The sequence below is a fragment of the Desmodus rotundus genome, chromosome 12, assembly GCF_022682495.2.
Source record: "Desmodus rotundus isolate HL8 chromosome 12, HLdesRot8A.1, whole genome shotgun sequence".
In the NCBI taxonomy this organism is placed as follows: Eukaryota; Metazoa; Chordata; class Mammalia; order Chiroptera; family Phyllostomidae; genus Desmodus; species Desmodus rotundus.
The window spans coordinates 38,237,183-38,262,561 of record NC_071398.1 but is presented as its reverse complement, the minus strand read 5'-3'; the positions used below and the strand labels follow the sequence as shown (position 1 = coordinate 38,262,561).

The following is a 25,379-nucleotide window of genomic DNA, read 5'->3' as shown; positions in this document are numbered from 1 at the left end:
TGTGTGTGTGTGTGTGTGTGTGTGTGTGTGTGTGTGTGTGAGAGAGAGAGAGAGAGAGAGAGAGAGACACACGGAATGAGAAAACAACCAAATGATGGGAATGTGTTAGGACCCTGATTTCAACAAGCAGCAGTTTTTTTAAATTACATTTTTAGACCATTGTGGAAATATGAATACAGATATGTTACTAGATTATCAAAAGGATTTCTTGTTAATTTTATTAAGTGTGATAATGTATGAAAATGTTTTTTTTCCTTTTTTAAGAGATGCATACTTACGCATATGGGGTAAACAGGCATCATATTGGGATTTGCTTTAGAATACTACAGCAAAAAACAGGTGGTGCAATATGCAAGGCTGACAGATTGTTGATAATTGCTGGGGTTGTGTGATAATAAATGGAGGTTTCTGATATTCTCTACTTTAATGTAGGATTTAAAATTTTGTTTAAAATATTTTTAATTAGCCCTGGCTGGTGTGGCTCAGTGGATTGAGTGCCAGCCTGTGAACCAAAAGGTCACTGGTTCCATTCCAAGTCAGGGCACATGCCTGGGTTGCGGGCCAGGTCCCTAGTAGGGGACACATGAGAGGCAACCACACACTGATGTTTCTCTCCCTCTCTTTCTCCCTCCCTTCCTCTCTGTCTAAAAATAAATAAATAAAATCTTTAAAAATACATTTTTAATTAATCAAGTTGTGAATGTCCCAGTCATAACAGCTTCCGAAGAGTTCTGAATACTTGGTCCTAATTTAATTTTTCACTGAAACATGTATACGACACTAACCCTTAGGACTTTGCTGTGCCCATTCTTTATTCAACAAATATGTCTGAGCGTCTACTATGTGTTCAATTTGAGATGTCTTGGGTTTGGCTGAAATTTTCTCCAGAAAGACCAACCATGTGATTAAGAGGGCTAGAACTTCCTTTGCCTCCCACTTCTGGGAAAGGGAGGGGGACGAAGGTCGATTTTATCACTAATGGTCAATGACTTAATGAATTGTTCCTACGTCATGAAACCTCTATAAAAACTCTAAACAACAAGGTTCGGAGAGCTTCTGGGTTGGTGACCACACTGAGGTGCTTGAAGGGTCGCACTCCTAGAAAGGCATGGAAGCTCCGTGCTGCTTCCTGCACAACTTGCTCTGTGCATCTCTTTCATTTAGCTGTTCCTGAGTTGCATCCTTTATAATATACCAGTAAAAGTACCTAATGCATTTTCCTTATGAGCTGCTCTAGCACATTTCTGAACAGAGGAGAAGTTCGCGAAAACTGAATTACAGCCAGTCGGTCAAAAGTATGGGGGCGGAGCTAGACTTGCCATTAACGTCTGAAGCGCGGCAGTCTTGAGGGACTGAGAGCACTTAACCCGTGAGGTCTCAGGCTAACTCCAGGGAGTTAGTGTCCCAATTCAACTGAATTGTAGGACACCATTTGGAGTCTTCAGAGACTTGCAGATCTGCTTTATGTGGAAAAACCATACTGTTGGTGTCACAGTGAAATGTGTGACTATAGAAAGTTTTCTTTTACAGCATATGACGTAACAGGTGCAGTTGGCTGGTAGATAGAGGATCGTGAAGTTCTACCTCCTCATTCAAGTAGGATGCAAGGTCATCAGCTAGGTGTAACAAAGGAGGGGGAGGTTTTACAGGGCACCCACATCGGTGAAGGGGGAAGCAGGGAGCACAGCGTAGGGATCGCTGCACAAGCAAAAGTAGCGCCGAGCGAGTCGAAAACGATAGGAGCTTGCGAGCCGCAGCCCTGAGAGACCAGGATCCAGGGCTGAGCTGGGGCTCCAAGAGGCGGGGCTACGTGATTGCGTCTCACGCTGTACGTCGCCGCGCGCGTGCGTTTCTTTCCACGTGCGAAAGCTCTGGACTCTGGGGACCCGGGACGCCGCTGAATCCCGAGCCGCGCAGCTCCGCGCTCGCCATGAAGCCAGGTGCAGAACGGGGCTGGGGTCGGTTGTCAGGGACTGGGGCTCGGCGGGAATTGGGGTCCGGGGCCTTGGCCTGGAGGCAGGGTTTCCGAGACGAGACCCGGGTCGGGTGTGGGGAAGGGGTCCTGGTTCGGTGTCGTTTGGGAGCGGGTCTTGGTTCCGCCCTTTGATGGATCCTGAGCCTAGGGTTGGATCTAGAGGTTTGTAACTGGCGTCGGAGATCACGGTCACGTGTCTAGTCTTTGTCCTGGGATTGGGGGGTCCTGAACTGGGATTCGTCTCATTGAGGTTTTCATTAGGCTCTTGGAGATTAGATCGGGGCTGCAGTCGGCGTTACTGACACAGAGTTTGGGCCCAGGCATTTGGGTTCGTGGCTGTCTGGGCGTGGGTTTTGGGGAATCTCTTTTGGTTTGGAGGTGTAGAATCTCCAGGAGCTGAGTCTAGGAAGTCCCCCGTTTGCCTCCCCGGCTCCCGCGGCCCTTGACGCTCCCCCTCCCCCAACCAGGTATCTTCTCTAGAGGGCTGGAGAGGATGAGGACTCCTGCCTTGATTGTACGTGGCCCTCTGGTCCACCTTCCCGCTCTCTACTCTCCCAAGGGGGCGGGTCCCTGAGGATGGAGTGGAGGTCTGAGGCCTAGTTATTCTCACATCCCGGGTGAGGGGAAACTTCACAAGCCCAGGACAGGATTCGCGTGAGGTGGAGGAGGGAGGTAGTCACAGGGCAAGAGTGCTTCTACTCGATTTTCCTCCAGAGCTTGATGAACCCATCCGATCTCCCTCATGGTGGAATGCTGAGAGCCCTGGCTTTGGCAGCAGACGGGCCTCAGTTCAAAGTTTTCATCCTGGCCCTGCCTCTTAACTTACTTCGTGACCTTGGGCAAGTGGTTTTACCTCTCTGAGCCTCAGTTTTCTTTTCAATAAAATGGTCTCCAGTTACAATTTAGTAAGATAATGTTAAGAAAAAATAGCACTGGGTGGTAATCATTTTGCAGTAAAGAAGTGTATCAAATTAACAGGTGGTACACTTTAAAACTTACACAATGTTATGTGCCAATTATATCTCAATAAAGTTGAAGAAATTACACAGTGCTTGAAAAATAATAATATTGGCTCTAAGTGTTATTTTTATATTTCTTCTCAAGGGGGACAGATTAGGATCCTTATCCCCCGGGGTCTCGGCGTTTCCTAAACCAGGCTGCCTCCCTCCCTCCAACTTGCTCCACTGGAGTTGGGGAAATCTCCCACTGTGACCAACAGCATCTGGTTTTTCTTTTAAAAATTTTTTTACTCCTCTCCTGAGGAAATGTTTTTTAAATTGATTTGAGAGAGAGAAAGAGAGAGAGAGAGAGAGAAGGAAACATCAGTGTGAGAGAGAAACATCCATTGGTTGCCTCCCACACGTGCCCTGCCAGGGAATCGAACCTGCAGCCTTTTGGTGTGTGGCACAATGCTCCAAGCAACTGAGCCACCTGGCCAGAGCAGCATCTGTTGTCTAGTGCACGTTTTGTTTGTTTTTGTTTTTCTTTCAGCCCGTGGAGAGATGGGGCCATCAGGTGAGGGGGATTTGTGGATCCAAGGCCCTGCCCAAGTTCTCTTTCTCCTCTTTACCTGGGGATCTGTGGATGGAGGGGGTGGGAGGTGCTAGACTGTGTCTCCCACTGAGGCCCTGGCAGCCTCCAGGTGTCCTGTGGTCTGATTCTCCCATGCACGGTCCTCCCAGCCCTTCCCCGAACTGTGTTAGGATGAGAAGTTTGAGAAGTTGTCAGGAGTCAGCTCTTCAGCGGGGATTTTAGTCTGAATGAGAGAGGAAGCCTTCGGGAGATACTCAACAGGGGCGTGGTGTCGGTCAGACTTGATTGACACTTTTTAAATAGATCCTCTTCTGTATGTGAGAGACTTTAGGGGAGCAAGAGCGGAAGCAGGCACATCCGAAGGAGGTCTGTTGCTATAATCTACCAGGAGATGACGTGGCTTGGGCCAGGGTGGTAGCAGTCAACCTGGCTGACAAATTACGATTTGGGAATAGATTTTCAAGGCAGAGCCAACAGCTTGTGTGTGGGTGTGAGAGAGAGGAGTCAAGTGCAACTAAGGGTTCTGGTGTGTGTGGCTGGAAGGATGGAGTTGCCATTTTTGAGATGAGGAAGGCTGTGGGAGGGGAGCAGTTTTCAACCAGCAGGTCCGTGGGTCCCTCCACCCAAAACTTCTAGAAGTGCATGCGAACCTGTGTTTTTGTGAGGAATGGGTACTTTCTAAGAGCCCCAGGACTTGAAATGGATTAAGATAGGTTTTGAGTATCTGGGACTGAAAGTTTACTCTTGTGCCCACTGTACCCCATGCTACGCCCCTACTTTCCAGGTCTCTGTTCTGTCAGGCCAGCGCTAAGAGTCTTAGGCCTAGTGGTTTGTCCCCTCAGTAGGAGGGAGCACTCGTTGCCTATTCAGACTGCTATTCAAACTGCACTAGGCAATGTATTAAGTGCTTTGTGTGTATTAAGTCATTTAATCTTTTCAAGTCTATGAGGTGGGCACTGTGTTGTCTCCATATCTCTGTCTTTGAGATGTTTTCAAGACTTCCAAGAACCTTCCCTCTCTCTAGAGTTGCAAATGGTGTGGTCATTTCCCTGTGCGGACTAAATGGACTGCGTGAGGGGAGGAACCAGGGCTCCGGTCACCATCTAATCACCTGCTTCTTGAATGAATAGAGTGGCTGCTTTCTCCATGAGGCGGAACCCAGAGGTTTGAGAGTCATCAGCAGACAGTGTTCTCAATACCTTGTGCCAGGTGTAGTGCAGGGTGCTGGGGATGCCATGGTGACTAAAACAACTAAACATCCTTGTCCTTTCAGAGTTCGATTCTAATGTCCTTTTGGAGAGGCAGGCAGTACTAATGTTAAGAACTCCATGGCTGGTAATTGGTAAGAAGGAAAAGAGAGTGGGGTAAAGGCCAGGTAGCCAGAGAAGGCCCTTTTGAGGAAGGAAGATCTATGAGAGACCCGAGCGCAGTGAAGGAGTGGGCGAGCCAAGCAGGTATCCACAGGGCCCAGGCCATGGGAACAGAAGATGTTAAAGGTTAAGAAACTGGAGAGCGAGTTTGTTCTTGGGGAGGAAGAGCACAGTGCACAGCATAGAGAGTGAGGTCAGAAATACTGGCAGAAGGCAGGGCCCTGTGATGGCGGGAGTCAGTCTGGGCTGCGCATTGGGATAACCTGGGCAACTTGGAAAAGGCTCCCCCACCCCAGACAATTGCATAAGGATGTCTGGGTTCCAGAGATTAGCCAAAGGTGAGACCCACTGCTTTAGGGCTTTGGGAGCCAGAAAAAGGGATTTTTGTTTCATTTGAATATGATGGGGAATTACTGAAGGGGTTTGGGGAGGGGGCTGAGGGGATCTGGTGCGCTGTTTTAAAAAGGACATCGCTGGGCCCTGGCCTGGTGGTTCAGCGGGGTAGAGTGTCCTCCCGATACACCAAAGTTGTGGGTTTGTTCCCGGCTGGGGCACATATAAGAATCAACCAATGAATGCATAAATAAGTGGAACAATAAGTCGATGTTTCCCTCTCCCTTCTCTCTCTCAAAATCAATGTAAATAAACAAAATAAATAAACTAAGTAAGTAAAATAAATAAGGCATCACTGGCCGCCACACAGTAGTATGTAGAGGGAGGTGAGGAGAAAAGGTAAGCAACTCTCGGTTATGTACAGGAGTTTTGAAATTGTTCATTGTTAAGGATCAAATTAGGAATGGCCATTAAAAAGTTGCACACATTCATTCATCTTTAACACTGTTGAGATGCATGAAGCGTTCATAGGTCGGATGTAAGTATAACACTTCTGTACAAAAGCTTGAGCACGTTTGCTGTTGAGTAGTTTACAATGATCAGGTCGGGTCATTTTAAATCAGCCGTTTTATAGCGGGCAGTTTTCTCTCACTGTTACCGTTTGACAGTTTCAAGAGCTTTGGAAACTGTCAGAAGTCAGATACTGAATCTGTTGGCACCAGGAGAATTCCCTTCGCTTCAGACACTGTTGGGCGCTCAGTGAGGAAAGTTCGCACTGTCCTGAAGTGATAAAAATGAAGTCTCTGAATCTTTTTTTTTCCCTTAAACTTTCAATCTTTGACAAGCCCTAAATTCCTCACAAACTGTTGCCCATCCATAAAGCACAATTTGCTTTATTTTTCCCTTCTTTTTTTTTCCCTGAGCTGGCAAAGACTTCTGCAGTTTCAGAAGCAGGAGATCAGTTAGTGGGAAAGACCTCGCGCTGAGTTCCTCTCTGTTTGGGTGTTGGCACTTCTGTTCCAGGCACAAGGTCAGGCGTAGGGAGACAGGAAGATGTTTCCAGGGTCTCGGGAACCTGCTGCCACGGCGGACACGCACATTCAGCGTTTGGCGGACTAGTTACTGTTGAAAATAGAATGAATTTTATCAATCTGCCAACCATCCAAGACAAACAGAATATTGACAGTGACCTACATCTACCTGTGGGCCCCTCCCCTATCCTAGCCCCATAATTTCTCCCTGCCATGACCCAGTATCGTAAGTTTGGCATTTATCATTCTCTTGCCTCTTTTGGGGTGAGGGTGGAACGTGGGTTACCACAGGCGCCACTGCAGCATGGCATTGTTACATATCTAACTTCATAAAAAAGATACTATGTTGGACGTGGTTTCCTTGGACTTGCTTTGTCACTTAACACTTTGACACGAAGATTTATCTATCTTTGGCAGGTAACTATAGGTCCTTTTCATTTTGGTCGTGACTGTCACGCACCCCCCACCCCTTTTTTGTACATTGTGAGAGTGGACATTTGTGTTAGTCCCCATTTTTCTGCAGCTGTGGACATTCGTGGGCGTGCCTCCTGGTGCGTGTTTCTCCGTTTTCTCTCCTGAGTAGAATTGTGAGGTGTGGGAGTAACTTTTCAAGCTTCATTGCTCTGATTCCTGTTTCTGTTTCCACCATAGGTTTCAGCCCCCGTGGGGGTGGCTTCGGTGGCCGAGGGGGCTTTGGTGACCGTGGAGGTCGAGGTGGAGGCCGAGGGGGCTTTGGTGGGGGCCGAGGGGGCTTTGGTGGGGGCCGAGGTCGTGGCGGAGGCTTCAGAGGCCGTGGACGAGGAGGAGGAGGAGGAGGAAGAGGTGAGTGAGATTGGGGAGGAGGCTTTCCCTGGGCTTGAGGAGCAGAGAGGGAAGAGATCTGGGGTCTCCCTCTCTCACTGCATCTCTCCCTTGTAGGTGGCGGATTCCAATCTGGTGGCAGCCGGGGTCGTGGTCGGGGAGGAAAAAGAGGAAATCAGTCAGGGAAAAATGTGATGGTGGAACCTCATCGGCATGAGGGTGAGTGAGAAAAGCGGGGAACCTGCTGGGGTTGGGGTGGAGTGGGGTGGTGTGGGGCCCGGCCCGGAGTCCTCACTGCTGCTCTGATCCCTTCACCCAGGAGTTTTCATTTGTCGAGGAAAGGAAGATGCACTGGTCACCAAGAATCTGGTCCCTGGAGAATCAGTGTATGGAGAGAAGAGAGTCTCGATTTCGGTGAGACCCGGGCCCCTCTCAAAGCCGCCAGGGCCCCAGCTGATGTTGTGACCAGCAGTCTGGTCTCCCTGCCTCCAACGTGTGCCCTACGCAGGACAGCCAGGGCATCGTAATACATAAGTCAGATCTGCACTCCTGTCCCCAAGCCTTCTGTGACTCCTGTCGCCTTCAGGAGGAACTTAATGTTCCAAGTGTGACCCGGGAGACCCTGCACATTCTAGCTTCCCCTTCCCACTCCTTGGCCTCACCTCCTCCTATTGTCCTGATCGAGTGTCTTCCAGCCCTTGTCGTTCTCTCTTGCCTGCTGTGCTATTCTCCCAGCTCTGTGTGGGGCTGGTTCCCTCGTATCACCAGCCTCTCTGGTTAGGCGTCACCTTGCCTTTCTCAAAGGCTACCTTACACCACCCTATCTGTCAAAAACAGCCCTCACCACCGATCCCCTGTCCTGTTATCCCAAGTCATTTTCTTTATGACGAGGCACACTCCTGCCTCGGGGCCATTCTGCTGCCTTTCTTGCCGCCTGGAATGAGCTTCCCCCCAGATAACTTGAATGGCCCCTCACCTCCTTCAGGTCTCCACTTGGCTCTTCCCTGGCTGCCCTTTCTCGTTTGCACCTGTCTCTTGCCCTGCTCCCTGTACTTCACAGCTACCTTCCTGGCTTGATCCTTTCTCCTTAGCACCTGTCACCGCTCTCTGTCTATGTGTGTGTCCGTCAGTTCAGTGTGTCCTTACTCTTTCAGGGGAGGGGTCTTTGTCTCGTTCACCGCATATCCCCAGAGCTACTGTAGGGTCTGCACACAGTATGTGCTGGCACCGCAGATGCTTTGGAATGAATGCATAGATCTTGCCATTATCTGGCAGGATCTTCTCTGTGTTTATTGTCTGTCGCTGCCCCTTTTCCTTGAGTCAGTAACTTCCATGAGAGGGCAGACACTGCATCTGTCGTGGCCATTTATATGTACCCACATCTGATCCTTGTACAATGACTGAGTCCCTTTGAGGGCCCTAGGGTGGAGGGTGCTGGGGACTCGCAGAAGAGTCTGGCACTGACTGCCATCCCCATCTCTCCGGCCCAGGAGGGAGATGACAAAGTTGAGTACCGTGCCTGGAACCCTTTCCGCTCTAAGCTGGCAGCAGCGATCCTGGGCGGTGTGGACCAGATCCACATCAAGCCAGGGGCCAAGGTGCTCTACCTGGGGGCTGCCTCAGGCACCACCGTCTCCCACGTCTCTGACATTGTAGGCCCGGTGAGTGGAGGGAGGTGTGGGGGCTGGATATGAGTAAAGACTGGTGGGGAGGTGGGAGGAAGAGAAAGGTCACCTCCTCTGCCCTGTACTGCGTGACTGGAGCCAGGCCCCTTTCTCTCAGAGTGCCTGTGAGAAAAAGGAGCAGCTTGAATCCAAAACCTCATTCAGCTTCACTTCTGAGTCCTTGGCCCATAGGGAAAGGGGCCTGGGCATCGGGGTAACCAGTGAGCCAGGTGCAGAATTGAGTGTATAGATACCAGACTACCTGATGTGGTTGCCCTCTTTAAAAAATGTATGCCCCCATAATCTGATCTTCTGGTTTTTCTTGAAAGAACAGGAGATCTCAGTTTCTGGGCCTGCATTTCTGCGTGGCTCTACAGGCTCCCGGCATAGAGGGAACCTGTGGGTCTGATTTTATGACCTATAGCTCATCTACATAACTATAGACTGTAAACCCCAGGCTGTGGTGAAGGTCTTTAACGGTGACTTGGCGCTCAGCAAGGTATTTAATCTCTCAGTTTACTCCTCTGGAAGATAGAGTTGTTGTGAAGGTAAATGATTTAGTTCCTGTAAAGTGCCTAGACCAATGCCTAGCCCTGCAAATACTCTTAGCTGTTAAGATTTCATTTCTCTGCCCTACCTTCCTGGTTTTAAGCCTATATTGGGGGCCAGGGCTTTCAAATCAGGCAGAGTGGGAGCTAAGAACCCTCGGCCAGTGGCGTCATGTCTCTGGGCCTCGGTTTATTCCTCTGTAAAATGGACATAATAGCAGCAGGTGTTAACAGGTTGGGTTTCGATTTGGGGGTTTACAGAAATGCTTCCTGTAATGTGTGGGCCCCAAGTAGGTGCTCCATATGTGAGAACTAGTATCATTGTCATTGTTAATTTGATTTTTTTTTTTTTTTTCTTAGGACGGTCTGGTCTATGCAGTTGAGTTCTCCCACCGCTCTGGCCGTGACCTCATTAATTTGGCCAAGAAGAGGACCAACATTATTCCTGTCATTGAAGATGCCCGGCACCCACACAAATACCGCATGCTCATTGGTGAGGGATTCAAGGGTCACCCCAGTGGGGTAGGACAGACCTCTCCAGGTTTCTTAGAAGAGGCCAGAGCTCTGATTCAGGTGGACTTGGAATGGATGAGCAGGCCTCTTGAGTCTGCAGGAATGAAAACGGTGGGGTGAGCCAGGTATAGATAGTGGTCCTGCTTCAGGATCTCGGATATCTGGCACCTTCAGAGGGCCAGCCTCCTCTCCTCTGATCTCGGGCCCCTCTCCCTAGGCCGCCCCCACTCCCTGTCTCCCTGTAAAATATGGAACTTTTACATGGGTCCTGGCTTATGTATAAAAAAAAAACCTCCTTCCGAGGTCCTCACCATCATCCAGTGAGATCGTAACCCAGAGAGCACAAAGAGTGTGGCCTGGACTAGGGGAGTCCATTGTGAATATCAATGACTTTGATTTTTTTAAAAAATTCAGAAGCAAAATGTAAAAATGGAATGCTTTATAAATCACCCTCTGAAGTAACGTACATGAACAATTTGATGTCTGGTTTTCCCGATTTAAAAAAGTCAGTTCCATTACACCATCTTTCTATCTTTTTAAGTTTCCTTCACTATGTATCGTTCACTTCCTTTTTAAGGCAGTATGATTTTTTTTAATCACACTGCCTTAAAAATACTCCTTTGCATTCTGCTGGTTTTTCTTTCTGTGAGTGTTTCCCATACACTTACACCCTTTGTCATGCCACTTATTTTTATCTGACAGTCTTACAGACACCCCTGACCCTTGCCACCCCTTCTCTCTCCTCCCCAGACCTGGGAGTGTCTGGAGGGCAGGGTCCAAGTCTGACTCGTCCTTCATTCCTCCACTCCTGGCCCGGGGCTGGCCACAGAGTAGGTTGCAACCGTGGTTTACAAGAGGTGTGAGTGAATGGTGTGACTGTGGATTTCTTGGGGTCACAGTGGAGGGTGAGGGATCAGTGGTGGCGGAGTGAGACTGGAGGCAGGGAAGACTCCTTTGCCAGGAATTCGCAGGCCCCGTGGGAAAGAGGAGATGGGAAGATCCAGTGGACCCAGCTTCTAACTGGCACTTCTTTCTCCTTAGCAATGGTGGATGTGATCTTTGCTGATGTGGCCCAGCCAGACCAGACCCGGATTGTAGCCCTGAATGCCCACACCTTCCTACGGAATGGGGGGCACTTTGTGATTTCCATTAAGGTACGGGGCTTGGGGGAGTCCAAGATGGGGTGCTCGTATCTTCTGTATCATTAACTGCTTAGTAGCCAGTCAAAACAAGGGAGCCTTCATCCCCCCTAATCCAGTCAATCTATTCTCAGCCTTTATCCCTACTCGGCTTCCTACAAGCCATCCCCTGGCCCAAGTCAAATAGCACGTGATGAAAAATGTGCAAAACTAGCAGCTTTGGATTTAAAGAGGCAATAGAATGTAGTGGTCAGGTTCGTGATCGCAGAGTCTGACAATTTGAGTTTGAATTCCATCTGTGTGACTTTGAGCAGTTGTGTGCTTGTTTTCTTCACTTGTAAAATAGAAATGTTAGTCCTGTTTTTTTTTTATTATCTGTGTAAAGATTAAATTTATTGATATACGTGACATGTTTAGAACAGAGCCTGGTGGAGAATAAATACTAGATAAATGCTAGGTGCATTTTTAAAAATGTTTTATTTTGAAACACTGAGATCTCTGCTGTGTGCCATTCAACCAGATTCACCATTTTGTTAGTCTTTTGCTACATTTGTTTTCCTATTCTCAGCTGCATTATTGTTGAGGAAACAGAAGAGAAAAAAAAACCCAAGCGTAAAATTTAGCACTAGCTTTTAGATAGGACTCTGTTGAAGGGTACCTGTTCCAAACCTAGACCAAACTGAAAGTTCCCAAAATCTGAGCTTTGCCCTTTCCAATAAAAATAAGTACTGATTTAAAGAGCACAGAAAAAGTTAAATAGCCCAAAGCCTTGCTGCAGACTGCCAATCCTCTCCCCTCTGCAGGCCAACTGCATTGACTCCACAGCCTCTGCGGAGGCGGTGTTCGCCTCTGAAGTGAAAAAGATGCAACAGGAGAACATGAAGCCCCAGGAGCAGTTGACTTTAGAGCCGTATGAAAGAGACCACGCTGTAGTCGTGGGTGTGTACAGGTGAGCCAGGGACCCGGTACTCCATCAGGACTGGTATCTCTGCCCCCTGCCCCCAGAGCCACACGGGTCATTACTTGTTAGGCGTGCTCCTAAAGTGGTGACGATCTCCTTCCTCTCACAGGCCGCCCCCCAAGGTGAAGAACTGAAGTCCAGCACCAGACTGTGTTGCTACTGTTACACGTGTGTTTTTCTATTAAAGGACTCATCCTTCCTTCTGGTCTATTTCTGCTGCTGATTGCTTGGCGACTTCTGTTGACAACAGGGCGTATGCGTCCTTGGTTAACTTGCGTGGTGGTGGGGGTGCAAGCACCCCCACGCAGGGCAAGCTCCTTTCTTAGCTGCCTTTTGTGCTGCCCCAACCCGCCTATCGGTGCTTGGGCGGGGTTGGTAGCTCACTGCGCATGTGTGTTGGTAAGCTCCCCTGAGCGCAGGCGCAGTGTTACCCTGGGTCACGTGAGGGGGAGCAGCTTGAGGGGGTGTGTGGGGGCGGAGCCTGGGGTGGGGTGGGGGTGCGGTTTGTTGTGGTCGCCATTTTGCTGGTTGCATTACTGGGTAATCAGGGCCCTGGCTCGCAGCCTCCGCAGGATACCCTCAGCCAGTGGGCAGGTCCCAGCTCGGGCTTCCCGAGCAGTTTGAGTTCCCTTGCCTGCGCTCTCAGGTAATGAAGCGGCTATGGACTGGGCGGCTCCTACTCGAATGAGCGGGGGTGGTACCGGACCCGCCCTGCCCCTATCCTGGGGATACTTAGGAGGCCAAGGGAGGAGAGGAGTGGGGCAGCGAGCAGGTTCAGGCCACCGAGCCTGGCTATTCGTAGTGGGATTGCTGGGAGGGTATGAGCCCTAGGAAAGCTGTCCTGGGAGGGGTTACTGGGACCCCGCTCCCGCCCTTTGTTTGGGCTCGGCTCTACTGGCTGCATCGTCGTCGCCTAGCAACAGCTGCCCTGGGTTGTGATTCGTTGAGCTCTTGGCCCCAACGACCAATGGCATGGTTGTTGCCATGGCAGGTGTGGACTGCCAAGTTCAGGGCGGCCCCTGCTGTAGGGGGGGGTCCTCCCGGGCGGGGGGGGGGGGGGGGGCGGGACGCCGGTGTCCTTAGGGCCTGGGGGCGGGTGGCTTTGTGGGGCGGGGCTGGCGGGAGGAGGGTTAGCCCGCCCCTCCCCCCCTCCACCTGCTTTTCCCTTCTCTGGTGCCCTGGGTTGACCCTCCTCTCCCCTCCCCGCCTGTGGTGGCTGTTCTGGTCACCCACCAGGCCGCCTGTCCCGCTTGCCCTCCCCGCCGCGGGGCTTGCCGGGCCGGGACAGGCGGCCGTCTCCTCACCGCCGCCATGCTGGCTGCTCGCCCACCCCACTGGGGGCCCCACCGCGCCCCAGCCCCCCGTGGGCCCAGCGCCAGCCCTGACCCGGGTAGGGGGTAGGGGCAGGGAGAGACTGTCCTGGTGTGGGAGGGTCTCTGGGAGAGAGGTTGGGGGAGACTAGGAGCCACAAGAGGGGAGAGGTCGTGGAGTGGCAAGGCTTGGCATAGGAGAAAAGGACTGACATGAGGGAAGGCCCGGTGCGGAGAGGGTTTTGGTGTGACATACTCTGAAAGAACTCCGCGATATTTGGGGGATTTGGCTGTGGGAGCCTTCTAGGAATGGGCACAGTTGTGGATCCACCCCGGTGGACAGAGGAGTGACTGGAGAAGGGAGGTTGGGAGGAGGCTGATAGACGCCAGTGTAGGAAGACAAGATTGATCACTATAAACCGTGGGAAGAGACACCTCCCCTTTGCTCCCCTCAGGAGGAGTGGGCCTTGATTGGGAGGGGCACCTTGGTCTAATATTGGGAAGAGCTCAGATTTGCACGGGAAACTGGAATTGGTATGGAGGAACTAGCTGGAGGAGTGGTCCCTGACTTGGGAGGAAATGATAGAGGGGAGAGGTCTTGGCATAGTGTGGGGAAAGTCCGCCGGGAAGGGTGTGCCCTGGTAAGACCAGCATGCCATGGGGGTAGGACTCTGTTATGTGGGAGTTCTCAGATAACAGTGTGATCAAGAGGTCCCCAAGGAGCCTGGTGGGGTTTTAGAGGACTTTGCTGTGGTTTGGTGGGAGCCCAGAGGACTCTAACGTGGTTTGGAAGGGGCATCCTAGACTTCTGTGGATTGGGGGATCTGCTGGGAAGGGTAGATTTTGAAGCAGAGGCACCTTTCTTCCATAAGATGAGATCCTGAGGTTCAGAGAAGACTGCAGGACCCTGTGCGAGGGGCCCTGGGGAGGGCCATGAGGGGAATGGGAAGAAAAGAGTGAGCCCTACTCCCTATTATGCTGTTTGTGGTTTTTATTTTCTCCTCTCCCCCCAATTACTGCTGTCTTTCTGTCCTTTCCCGTCCTGGCCCATATTCCTGTCTGACTCCCAATCACTCCCTATCACACATGTCCCACTTTGTGCTGCCCACCTCATTGATTTGGTAATCATTCGTTGAGGGACTCTGCTGTGCCTTCCCCCCACCCCCACCCCGAAACTTCTCTGTCCCCTCTCTTCATTCCCACCTGTTGCTCTTCTGCACCCTTTTCATCCACCCTCTGTGCTCTGCCTTCTCTCCGATGCCCACCTCTTCCTGCCTGGCACTGTCCCACACATCCTCTTCTTCTATGTTGTTCCCCTGCCGGCTACCTGCTCTCAGGTCTCAGCGGCGGTGGCAGCCGAGGTGCAGGATGCGAGAAGGCGCCCCCCGGCCGGGCTCCCGCTCCAGGCCTCACTCCCCTGCGGCCCTCTGAGCCCACCATGGCCGTCCCACCGGGCCATGGTCCCTTCTCTGGCTTCCCAGGGCCCCAGGAGCACACACAGGTATGTGTTCAACTGGCTTCTCACCTGCCTGGGGTAGGGAGAGGATGGGGATAGAAGAGTCTTGGGGCCAAAAGATAGTGTGGTTGCCTAGGGCAGTCTCCCAGGGGCGTGAAGGGAGTTGAAGATCATAGAGGAGTTGCTGGCAGAGTCAGGGTTTGGAGGGCCTGGGTTCAAATCCAGGTAAAATTAACTTAGGTTCTGCGTGCTTCAGTTTTCTATTCTGTAAAATGGGGCTAATAATGCATATCTCACAGCAGGATGAAACCAGTTAATGACATGAATGTAAAATGTTGAGGGCAGCGGCTAGCACGTGGTAAACAAATGTTCACTAAGAAAAAAGAGTCCAGGGTGAAATATTGTGAAGGGGTGAAAGGGGAAGAAAGTTGAGCCTCAGGGGTCTTGCAGCCAGCAGGGCCTAGGAGTACAGGGTAAAGATCTCCAAAGGTAGAGACTGTTAAGGTTCTGAAATACAGAGCTTGAAATGAGAGGTCCACGGTGCTGCATCCAGATCCAGGACCCTTGGGGTGAAATAACTGGGCAAAGATGCTCAGAGTCAGGGTGGAGCATTGTGAACACCCCAAGGAATGAGGGTAAAGCAAGACAGGGACCCTCAAGATGGGATACCCAGATGGATGGTCTCAGGCATCCATCTCAGGAAGAGTTAGAAGGGGCAGAGCCAAGGTTTTATGTAAGATCTCTCCCCCTGAGGTTCAGAAAGGAGTAAAGCTATGAGGTGAAAGGTCAGGGAAAATAGTTCACCATGCATTCACTCAGCCAGTCTCTCATGATCGCCCGCTCTATGCCAGGCCCCGCTCCGGGCACTGGAGATATACAGCAAGAACAAGACATAGCCTCTGCCCCTGGGACTTCCTCTTCTAGTGGGGTTATCAGACAGTGACCAAATAAATATGCATGTGGTAATGATAAGCCGGCCACCTTAGTTCTCCCTCTTGAGGTTGGAGACAAAGGCCTGTCCTTGGTGCCCACCTCTCACCCTGCCCAGCAGGTATTGCCTGATGTGCGGCTCTTGCCTCGGAGGCTTCCCCTGGCCTTCCGGGACGCGACCACGGCCCCACTGCGTAAACTCTCCGTGGACCTCATCAAGACCTACAAGCACATCAATGAGGTAGGTAGGGGCTGGGGAACCTGGGCTGAGTGCTAAGGGGTCCTGGCTGCTGGCACAGGTCACTCACCAGTCCTCTCATCTCCTGGCTGGCCGTCTGGGCAGGTCTACTATGCGAAGAAGAAGCGGCGAGCTCAGCAGGCACCTCCTCAGGACTCAAGCACCAAGAAGGAGAAGAAGGTCCTGAACCACGGTTATGACGATGACAACCATGACTACATAGTGCGCAGTGGCGAACGCTGGCTGGAGCGTTACGAGATTGACTCCCTCATTGGCAAAGGTTCCTTTGGCCAGGTATGGGACGCCCCCACCCCGTCCTGATCCAGAGATCGGGGGTCATGGGCATCCACTGGTACCGATTCACACCGTCAGTGGTTCAGTGGCCACTCATCCCAGCCCAGTCACTTGGGTTCCCCGTGCCTCAGTTTTCTTTTCTGTAAAAAACCTGCAATTAACAGCACTCTCCGTGTGAGGTGGTTGTGTTATTTCATGTCAAGTGTTTATACCTGACTGTTGGTGAGCACTCGGTTTTGAATTACTGTTAGTAATATTGATGGTGATGTTGTGAGCCCCCTTGGCTGGAGGGACAACAGTAGTGCGTGGCTCCATCTCTATACACCCCCTTCCCCCGCCAGTTCCCTCACTTTGTGACACACCTGCCCCTACAGGTGGTGAAAGCTTATGATCACCAGACCCAGGAGCTGGTGGCCATCAAGATCATCAAGAACAAAAAGGCCTTCCTGAACCAGGCCCAGATTGAGCTGCGGCTGCTGGAGCTGATGAACCAGCATGACACGGAGATGAAGTACTATATAGGTGAGGCCTGAGGCAGTGTGAGCGACTTAGGGGTGGGTCACCCCTACTACTGTAGGACTGGGGTTGGGTGTCCTCGGGGCAGGGTTTGGTCTGTAATTCCCTAACATCAGTGCTGCTTCTTCCACTTTCATGATTTTTGTCCTGTTCACGAGATAATGCTGGTCAGAGCTTACTGGGTGCTGGAGGTCAGGCTCTGTTGTAAGCACTTCACATAAATTAGCTCACGTATGCCTCACCACAGCCCCATGGAAAGGGCATCATTGCCCACAGCTTGGAGGCGAAGAAACTAGGCATTCAGGTGCTAGCACTTGCATAAAATCACAGAGCTCGTACTCAGTAAACTGATTTGGATGAGGCAGTGGATTCCAGAGCCTTTACTCTTAACATCTATGCCAGTCTTTTCCCTCTTCCCTATACCGATTGCTCATAGAAAAAGCAGCAGGTTTTAAAGAGTATGTTTCTTTAAATATAAATTCTTTTTTTTTAAATATAAATTCTTATAGTAAATGGAAAATGAGCATCCTTTGCCACAAAAAAAAAACCAAAACAGGGCTGAGACCTTAAAACAATGTTGTAAAATTAAATGAGGCAGGCTGTGGTGGGTGTGGCTTAATGGGTTGGGCAGTGTCCTGCAGATCTAAAGGTCACTGGTTAGATTCCTGGCCAGGTCCCTGGTTGGGGGCGTGCAGGAGGGAACTGATCTGTGTTCCTCTATCTCCCTCTCTTCTCCTCTCTCTAAAAATAAATAAAGTTTTTTTGAAAGTTAAATGAAGCAGTGTAGAATGGTGTTAAAGACCTGTCAGCAGCAAATGGGAACTTCCTCTTTAGTTTATTTATTCATTTTTTTAGATTTTATTTATTTTTAGAGGGGAAGGGAGAGAGAAAGAGAGGGAGAGGAACATCAATGTGTGAGAGAGAAATATCCATCTGTTGCCTCTGGCACACCCTCAACCAGGGACCTGGCCCACAACCCAGGCATATGCCCTGACGGGGAATCGAACCAGCGACCTTTCGGTTCACAGGCCCGCACTCAATCCACTGAGCCACACCAGCTAGGGCTCTCTTTGGTTTAGTTGACAGTTTGACACAGACTTGAAAATAATTTGTTTTTCTTAATCAAGAAAATCAGTCTTTTTCATGGTGGGATTCAAGTTACAGACCATATAAAAATGTCCTGACTGGCAGCTGGTACCCGTGGGCACACTGCATGACACTTTGGCAAGTGCTCAGAAGCAGAGGCAGAGATTGGCTTCTGGCCTCTCTCCTTGGTTACTGTGCATCCCAGGCCACCACTGGCCCTGTCTGAGCTTCACCTTCTCCTCCATCCACCCATCGGTCCCCTTTCCTTCAGTGCACCTGAAGCGGCACTTCATGTTCCGGAACCACCTGTGCCTGGTGTTTGAGCTGCTTTCCTACAACCTGTATGACCTCCTGCGCAACACACACTTCCGTGGTGTCTCACTGAACTTGACGCGGAAGCTGGCGCAGCAGCTCTGCACGGCGCTGCTCTTCCTGGCCACGCCGGAGCTTAGCATCATTCACTGCGACCTCAAGCCCGAGAACATCCTGCTCTGCAACCCCAAGCGCAGTGCCATCAAGATTGTGGACTTTGGCAGCTCCTGTCAGCTTGGCCAGCGGGTAGGGCCTGGTCTGACCCCAGGGGGAGGACTAGTGGTGTGGGTGTGGCCAGGGCAAGGGTGGGGCCAACTGGTGGCCTGAGAGCTGAGAGCAAGGGCCCGGGTAGGCAGGGATGGGGTTGTCGGGGTATATCCTGCAGTGGGTGATGCCTGAGGGATAGTGCTTAGGATAGGGTGTCAGAGGGTATATAGGGTGGAGCCCGTGGGTGAAGGGGCTAAAGGAGAGGGCCACAGGGTATCTATACTGCCCAGTAGCAAAGGGAAGAGTGAAGCCTGAGGGCAGGGCCAGTTTCGAGGCTGCCAGATGTGGGCCGGGGAAACTGGGTTGGCTTTGAGTCTAGGTGGCACTTTGCTAAGTTCCGTTTACCCTGTGCTCTTAACGCTGGGGATGGACGCGGGGAGGGAGTTCAGCTTTGCAGCTTCCTGTAAGCAGTCACTTAAGATGGTGGTGGCATGAAAGGGTCTGGACTGGAATGGTGGGCAGGGCCTGGGTTTGCAGACTGCCAACCTGTGACTGGTGAGTAAGAGGGACCCAGAGTTAGGCCTGTGGCTGGAGATCAGGGTGAGACTAGGTCTGTAGGCTCCTGAGGCTGATGAGTAAAGTGGAGGTAGTGGCTCCTGTACAGCTGGTGCTGATAACATCAGGGTTCGTGGCTCCATCGCCAGTTTGGGGAGCAGGAAGCTTGTCCTATCTTTGGGGGTGTCAGTGGCACCAGTAGGGGAGGCTTAAACCTCTGACTATTGCTCTCTCCTCCCTCAGATTTACCAGTACATCCAGAGCCGCTTCTACCGGTCACCTGAAGTGCTCCTGGGCACACCCTATGACCTGGCCATCGACATGTGGTCCCTGGGCTGCATCCTGGTGGAGATGCACACCGGCGAGCCCCTCTTCAGTGGCTCCAATGAGGTGTGCTCCTGGGGAGGGGGTGTGCTGGGCAGGGTGGAGACTGGCTGGTCTGATGACCCTGACTGCCCACGTGCTTGCAGGTGGACCAGATGAACCGGATTGTGGAGGTGCTGGGCATCCCACCAGCCCCCATGCTAGACCAGGCACCCAAGGCTCGCAAGTACTTTGAACGGCTGCCTGGGGGTGGCTGGACCCTACGAAGGACAAAGGAACTCAGGAAGGTGCGGCCCCTGCCCTTTGCCGCTCCTTCTATCCTGGTGGCCCCTCACTCTCTCACACTTGGGGCTCCCTCTCTCCCTCCCTGCTTCCTCTCCCTGGTGTCTTTCCCTTCCTTCCTCTCCCCCTGGTCTGTCTTTTCCTTCCTCCCCAATCCACCCTCTCTCTCCTACCCACCCCAAAACTCTTCTTAGCTTCTCTTTTTCCACTTTCTTTCTCGTGCCTCTGTTTCCCCCGTGTGTGTCTCCCTGCCCCTCCTGCCCACTGACGGCCACTCTCTTGCCCCCCCTCCCACCCCCTCCCTGCCAGGATTACCAGGGCCCCGGGACACGGCGGCTGCAGGAGGTGCTGGGCGTGCAGACGGGCGGGCCCGGGGGCCGGCGGGCGGGGGAGCCGGGCCACAGCCCCGCCGACTACCTCCGCTTCCAGGACCTGGTGCTGCGCATGCTGGAGTATGAGCCCGCCGCCCGCATCAGCCCACTGGGGGCTCTGCAGCATGGCTTCTTCCGCCGCACGGCTGATGAGGCCACCAACACGGGCCCGGCAGGCAGCAGTGCCTCCACCTCGCCCGCGCCTCTTGACACCTGCCCCTCCTCCAGCACCGCCAGCTCCATCTCCAGTTCCGGTGGGTGCCCAGTGCCCAATAGGGTAGCACAGGGGTGGGGGGCAGCTGTGGTTTGGCCTTCCCTGGGGTACCTTGCCATTGGCCCTCACATAGAGCTTTGAAACTGCATGGTCCTAAACTCCAAAGGTTGGAACAGGAGAGCTCCATCTGGCCCTGACCTGATGTCTGAGGCTGAGCCTGTGCTCAGACCTCTAACTGGTTCTGACTCCAGTACCCAAAACTGAACTCTGACCCCTAATCTCAAAATTGGGCCTGATTCTTCAAATGAATACAGAACCCAAAGCCCAAACCCAGGCCTGGCCCATAAACCACACTCAGCCACTCGAAAACCCAGCTACCACCTCTTCTCACCTAAGGCCTTTTCTCTCCTCCCCGGCACTTCCAGGAGGCTCCAGCGGCTCCTCCAGTGACAACCGGACCTACCGCTATAGCAACCGATATTGTGGGGGCCCTGGGCCCCCCATCACTGACTGTGAGATGAACAGCCCCCAGGTACTGGGGCCTTGGGATCTTTAGAGGTGGGTGGCAGGGTGTCTGGGACTCCAGGACCTGGGTCTCCATCACCTACTGTTCTTTGCTCCTTTAGGTCCCACCCTCCCAGCCGATGCGTCCCTGGGCAGGGGGTGATGTGCCCCACAAGACACATCAGGTCCCTGCCTCTGCCTCATCACTGCCAGGGGCTGGGGCCCAGTTACCCCCGCCACCCCGATGCCTTGGCCGTCCTCCATCACCAACCTCACCACCACCCCCGGAGCTGATGGATGTGAGCCTGGTGGGCGGCCCTCCGGACTGCTCCCCACTCCACCCTGCGCCTGCCACCCAGCATCCGGCTGCCTCAGCCCTCCGGACTCGGATGACAGGAGGTCGTCCACCCCTCCCACCCCCTGATGACCCTACCACTCTGGGGCCTCGCTTGGGCCTCCGTGGTGTACCCCAGAGCACAGCAGCCAGCTCATGACCCTGCCCCTTCCCTGGGGCCCCTCCTGAAGCCATACCCCCCATGTGGGGGCCCTAGGCTCCCATCCTCATCTCTCCCCTTGACTGGAATTGCTGCTACCCAGCTGGGGTGGGTGAGGCCTGCACTGATTGGGGCCTGGGGCAGGGGGTCAAGGAGAGGGGTTTGGGCGTACCCTCCTCACAAAGGACTGCACCCTTGGCCCTTTCTCTCCCCCTTGTTTTCTATTTATTGTACCAAAGACAGTGGTGGCCCAGTGAAGGGGAGACCCCCCCTTACCCTGTGGCCCTAGGAAAGGGTGGGGGTAGGTAGGGGGAGATGGCCTTGCTCCTCCTTGTTGTACCCCCAGTAAAGAGCTTTCTCACATGCCCGCCTGAGCGTTTGCAGGGCCCTGGCTCCCTTCACCCGGCCCACTGAGGCATGGTGCAGAGCAGTGTTTGGGGGGCGGTGCTGGAGGAGCTTTGTCCTGTGGGATATGGCCCGAGGGAAATCAAGGCTGTTGGCACAGACACAGGGCTGCAGGGGGGTCTGGGCCTGAGGAACCCTGGACAGAGACCCTGGATAGTATCCTAGGCCACATTTGCCTTTTCCAGGGTAAACTGGGCCCTGAAAGGGTAGAAGCCCACCTCTGGCCTGTTTCTGGGAAACAACAGTTTCTGCCCTAATAAGCCAGGGATTCCACAGAGTGCACAGGAGGGGTTCCTTTTGCCCCGCAAGCAAACAGTAGGTGCTGAATATGTGTAACAGGACTTACTGGTGCCACCTGGGGAATGGCAGGCAGGCAAAGGGTACAAACTTACACCCCTTTTTCCCCCACGTCTGGTCTCACCCTTTGGAACAATTGTGGAGCAAGGTGTTTTGAGATTCTCAGGCAAAAAAAAAAAAATCCCCGAGGGTTCCAGGTAAGTGGGCCTGTTTCCCTGGCAATTTGGAAACCTCTGTCTCCCAAATGGCCAATCAAGATCCCCCCGGTTCAAAGGTTATCATCTTCCACCACTGGAGCGCTGTGCCTCCTGGGAAATGGAGCTCTGCTTAGCAATCTTTTACCTCTTTTCGTTGGGGAACTCCAAAGACCAGAGTTCTTTTCACTCACGTGTTTAGGGGCGGGATGTCAGGCGGCCAATCAACAGGCGGTCGGCCGGATGTTTGAGGCTGGTTGTAGAGGAGAAGGCTGTGGTTGGGTGTTTGGGGCCGTGCTGTGCAGTTGATTTCTTTAGAGGTGCGACGGCTTTTCGCAGAGCGCAGGTAAGGCGTTTGCATTTACTGAGCTGGAGGCAGGTGCTGAGGCCGGAGGGAGCCGCGTTGCTACCGGCTGTGCCTGGCCTAGCTGGCGGGAATGACTCAGTCGGTAGGGGGGAGAGGCCGGTGCTCCTTTACGGACCTGCATGTGTTCGCTAATGGTGGCAACGTTGAATGCGAGGGAACCCAGATGAGGCACAGGTTGGGAAGCTTCTGCGGGCGGAGGAGGAGCTGCCTGAGACGGCAGGTTCTAGGTGCGGTGGAATGGCTTGCTCAAAGGCAGCCATGAGAGACAGCCAGGCGATATGGTGTTGGTGGGGATCTTACTGAAAGTTCTGTATGAATTAGGTTGTGGAAGATTTTGTTGGCTATTTAGGGATTTGGGGCTTTGTCCTGAGGGCAGTGAGGAGCCACAAGAGGATGTCTCAGAGGAAAGACCCGATTTTCTGCCATCTGGCAATAGATGAAAAAGAGACTTGAGCCTGGGAGCCCAGGGTGGCCTCTATGGCAGGGTCCTAAGCATGAAATGCCGGGGATGAACCAGGGAAAGGGTATTGGTTGGGAGGGGAGGAAGGGTGTGGGTTGGAGAGAGTCCAGCAGGTTGAGTCGACAGGCTTTATGTATGGCCTACAGACTGCAGAGAGGGACGGGAAAAGAATATCGCCAGCATGTAAGGACAGCAGCTGGCATATTTCAGATGCTTCATTTAAAAAAAAAATTGCTTGTTTGAACAAATAGTCCTAGGAGGCCAGTACTATCATGATCTCCCTTTTGCAAATGAGGTTATTGAGGACAGAGAAAATTACTTGCCCAAGGTCACTCAACTGGGAAGTAGAGGCTCGGGTCTGTGTGTGTGTGTGTGTGTGTGTGTGTGTGTGTGAGAGAGAGAGAGAGAGAGAGAGAGAGAACGAACACGAACCATTGACTTAGCCAGGTGAAGGGTGCGCCTTGAGTCATCAGCAGGAGCCACATCGTGTGGGTTCTGTAAGGAATTCGGAGTGGGTAAGCATGGAACTGTGTATCTGAAATGTCTGTTTCCAGCCCAGACCGTCTCCTGGGACCCGGTGACTGAGTGTCTACATGCTCTCTCCTCTTGGATATCTACAGATATCTTAGAAGTACTCTTGGCCAGATTGAACTCCTGTTTCCCCCCAAACTTGTTCTTCCCAGGTTCTTCTCAGTAAATGCCACGTCCACCCTTGTAGTTGCTCAGACCACAAGCTTCAGAGTTTCTCTTGAGTTTCCCTTTTGTCTTACATCCATGTGTGGTCCACCAGTAAGTTCTTCAAAGTATATCCAGAACCTGACCATTTCTTCCTCCTCCTCTGCCGTCACGCTAGTCCTGTCCAGTCTCGTCGCCTGCCCAGATTGTCATGGCAACCTCCTCAATGGACTCCCAGCTCCCCACAGTCTGCTTCTCACACACAGCCAGAGGGACGCCGTGACCACCTACCTCAGGTCACATCCTTCCCCTGCTCAGTAGCCCCTGTGCCTCCATCTCACACAGAGTAAATGCCAAAGTTTTCTCCATGATCTGCAAGGCCCTGCGTGACCTATTGATGTTACTGGTCTGACGTCATCTACTCATCTCTCCTTGCTCACTCTGCTCCAGCCACACTGGCCTCAGAGCCCTTGTACGTGCTGTTCTCTTTACCTGGGACATCTCCCGGGATAGTCAAGGCTACTCTCACCTCCTTTAGGTCTTTATTTAGAAGTCACCTTCTCCCTGAGATCTTCCCTGACCTCCCTTCTAGAACTGTACCGTGAACATTCATAGGTTAACGTCCCTTGAACTTTTCCTTAGCGTTAATCATCACTATTTAACACACTATGTAATTTATCTATCTTGTTGGCCGCTCTCCCCCGCGCCCCCACCCCCATCAGACCACACGCTCATGAGGGCAGGAGTTTTTGTCTACTTCGTGCTTTGTCTCTAACACTTAGAAGAGTTCTTAGCAGACAGTAGGGATTCAGCGATTCTTTACTAGATGAATGGGCGGGCGGATGATTTCAGAGCACAGATCCTGACGCCAGCATCCTAGACACTTGTCAGTCCCCTTTCCCCAGAACTTTAAGGTCCTGCCTTAATGTTGTCTGAGGTCTCAGACATTCAGCAAGTGTTTTCATCTCACCTCAGCTTTGTGCTCAGCATTGGGAACACAGCAGAGAACATAATAGTTTTCCTGCCTCCGAATTGCTCACAGTCTCAGGGGCGGGAGTTCCACTGACATCAACTCATCACACAAATAAAAAATGACAGAGAAAGGTAGGAAGTGCTGTGAGAGCATTTGACAGGAAATCTAATCTGGAAGTGAGGTTTGAGGTAATGAAGGAGTAGCCATTACCTCCACTAAATGGTGTGTGTGTGTGTGTGTGTGTGTGTGTGTGTGTGTGTGTGTTTGATGGAACCTAGAGGACGAGAGAGAGCAAGAGGTCAGACCCTGTAGATCCTTAAGGGGTGCGTGCCCCATGTGTGGTGGGAAACTAGAATTTTAAACTGTGGAAGGAGCCCTGGCTGGGTAGCTCAGTTGGTTAGAGCATCACCCCATGTGCCAAGGTTGCGGGTTGGACCCCGATCAGGGCACATAAAAGAATCAACCAGTGAATGCATAACTAAGTGGAACAACAAATTGATGTTTTTTCTCCTCTATCTCTCCCCTTCCTCCCTCTCTCTAAAAGCAATTAAAAAAGATTAAACAGTGGAAGGAGGCATGGTCAGTTATGCTGCTGTGTAGGGAATCGACTGCGGGGGATGAAGGACTGAAGTAGAGATCCGTGATAAGGCTGTTACTGTGAGATTAAAATAGCTGCTGCTAATGAAGGCCACACATTCTTCACTGTTTCTCCAGTCAGGAGGTGAAGTCTCCTCCCTTTTCACGTGGGCTGACCTGTGACTTGTTTTGACCAATGGAATGCAGTGGAAGTGATGCTGTGCTGTAGGGAAGGGGGCGGGGGCTGGGCTTTAAGAGGCCTGGCAGCTTGTGCTTTCACTCTCTTGGAGCTCTGGGCTTCTGTATAAAGACACCCAGCTCCCCTGCTGGAGAGAGGTGTGGAAAGAGGGCCAGCCGTCCTCTAGCTGTTTCACTGTTTCAGCTCATGTGCCAGACATGAGTGATGCCATCTAGGCCAGCCCCCCGCTGTCACCCTGTGGAGTGGAGGTGAGCCATCCTGACTCACCTCAC

The 25,379-nt window shown here is 52.2% G+C and overlaps 2 protein-coding genes across 8 annotated transcripts; both read left to right on the top strand.

Annotated features, from left to right (window-relative positions):
* The first annotated feature begins 1,820 nt into the window (after positions 1–1,820).
* FBL (fibrillarin) lies at positions 1,821–12,067 on the top strand. Of its 2 annotated transcripts, XM_024577704.3 has the most exons (9): positions 1,821–1,940; positions 6,894–7,064; positions 7,161–7,262; positions 7,363–7,457; positions 8,534–8,704; positions 9,616–9,748; positions 10,810–10,922; positions 11,711–11,856; positions 11,978–12,067. In XM_024577704.3, exons 1-9 carry the CDS (start codon positions 1,931–1,933, stop codon positions 12,000–12,002), a joined length of 966 nt encoding a protein of 321 aa, XP_024433472.1. In that variant the 5' UTR covers positions 1,821–1,930; the 3' UTR covers positions 12,003–12,067. The 2 variants fall into 2 exon arrangements, with proteins under 2 accessions (XP_024433472.1, XP_053771924.1); XM_053915949.1 differs by lacking the exon at positions 8,534–8,704 and having other exon boundaries at positions 1,839–1,940.
* A 270-nt stretch (positions 12,068–12,337) lies between these two features.
* Positions 12,338–21,324, top strand: DYRK1B (dual specificity tyrosine phosphorylation regulated kinase 1B). 6 transcript variants are annotated; one of them, XM_071220019.1, is made up of 12 exons: positions 12,370–12,514; positions 14,516–14,679; positions 15,686–15,805; positions 15,908–16,096; positions 16,471–16,618; positions 17,970–18,256; positions 19,016–19,162; positions 19,243–19,383; positions 19,688–19,723; positions 19,808–20,003; positions 20,389–20,495; positions 20,590–21,324. In XM_071220019.1, the coding sequence occupies exons 2-12, from the start codon at positions 14,617–14,619 to the stop codon at positions 20,959–20,961; spliced, it is 1,806 nt and encodes a 601-aa protein (XP_071076120.1). In that variant the 5' UTR covers positions 12,370–12,514; positions 14,516–14,616; the 3' UTR covers positions 20,962–21,324. The 6 variants fall into 6 exon arrangements, with proteins under 6 accessions (XP_053771104.1, XP_071076120.1, XP_071076121.1 ...); XM_053915127.2 differs by lacking the exon at positions 12,370–12,514 and adding an exon at positions 13,050–13,258; XM_053915129.2 differs by having other exon boundaries at positions 12,338–12,514; positions 19,688–20,003.
* Positions 21,325–25,379: the final 4,055 nt, after the last annotated feature.

Excerpts from the sequence above, each read along its gene's own strand:
- DYRK1B (XM_053915126.1), top strand. The coding sequence starts at position 13,180 with ATGCTGGCTGCTCGCCCACCCCACTGGGGGCCCCACCGCGCCCCAGCC. Across the intron at positions 15,806-15,907 it reads CCTACAAGCACATCAATGAG|GTCTACTATGCGAAGAAGAA; the intron begins GTAGGTAGGGGC and ends CCGTCTGGGCAG. Across the intron at positions 20,496-20,589 it reads GTGAGATGAACAGCCCCCAG|GTCCCACCCTCCCAGCCGAT; the intron begins GTACTGGGGCCT and ends TTGCTCCTTTAG.
- FBL (XM_024577704.3), top strand. Across the intron at positions 8,705-9,615 it reads TCTCTGACATTGTAGGCCCG|GACGGTCTGGTCTATGCAGT; the intron begins GTGAGTGGAGGG and ends TTTTTTTCTTAG. Across the intron at positions 9,749-10,809 it reads CAAATACCGCATGCTCATTG|CAATGGTGGATGTGATCTTT; the intron begins GTGAGGGATTCA and ends CTTTCTCCTTAG.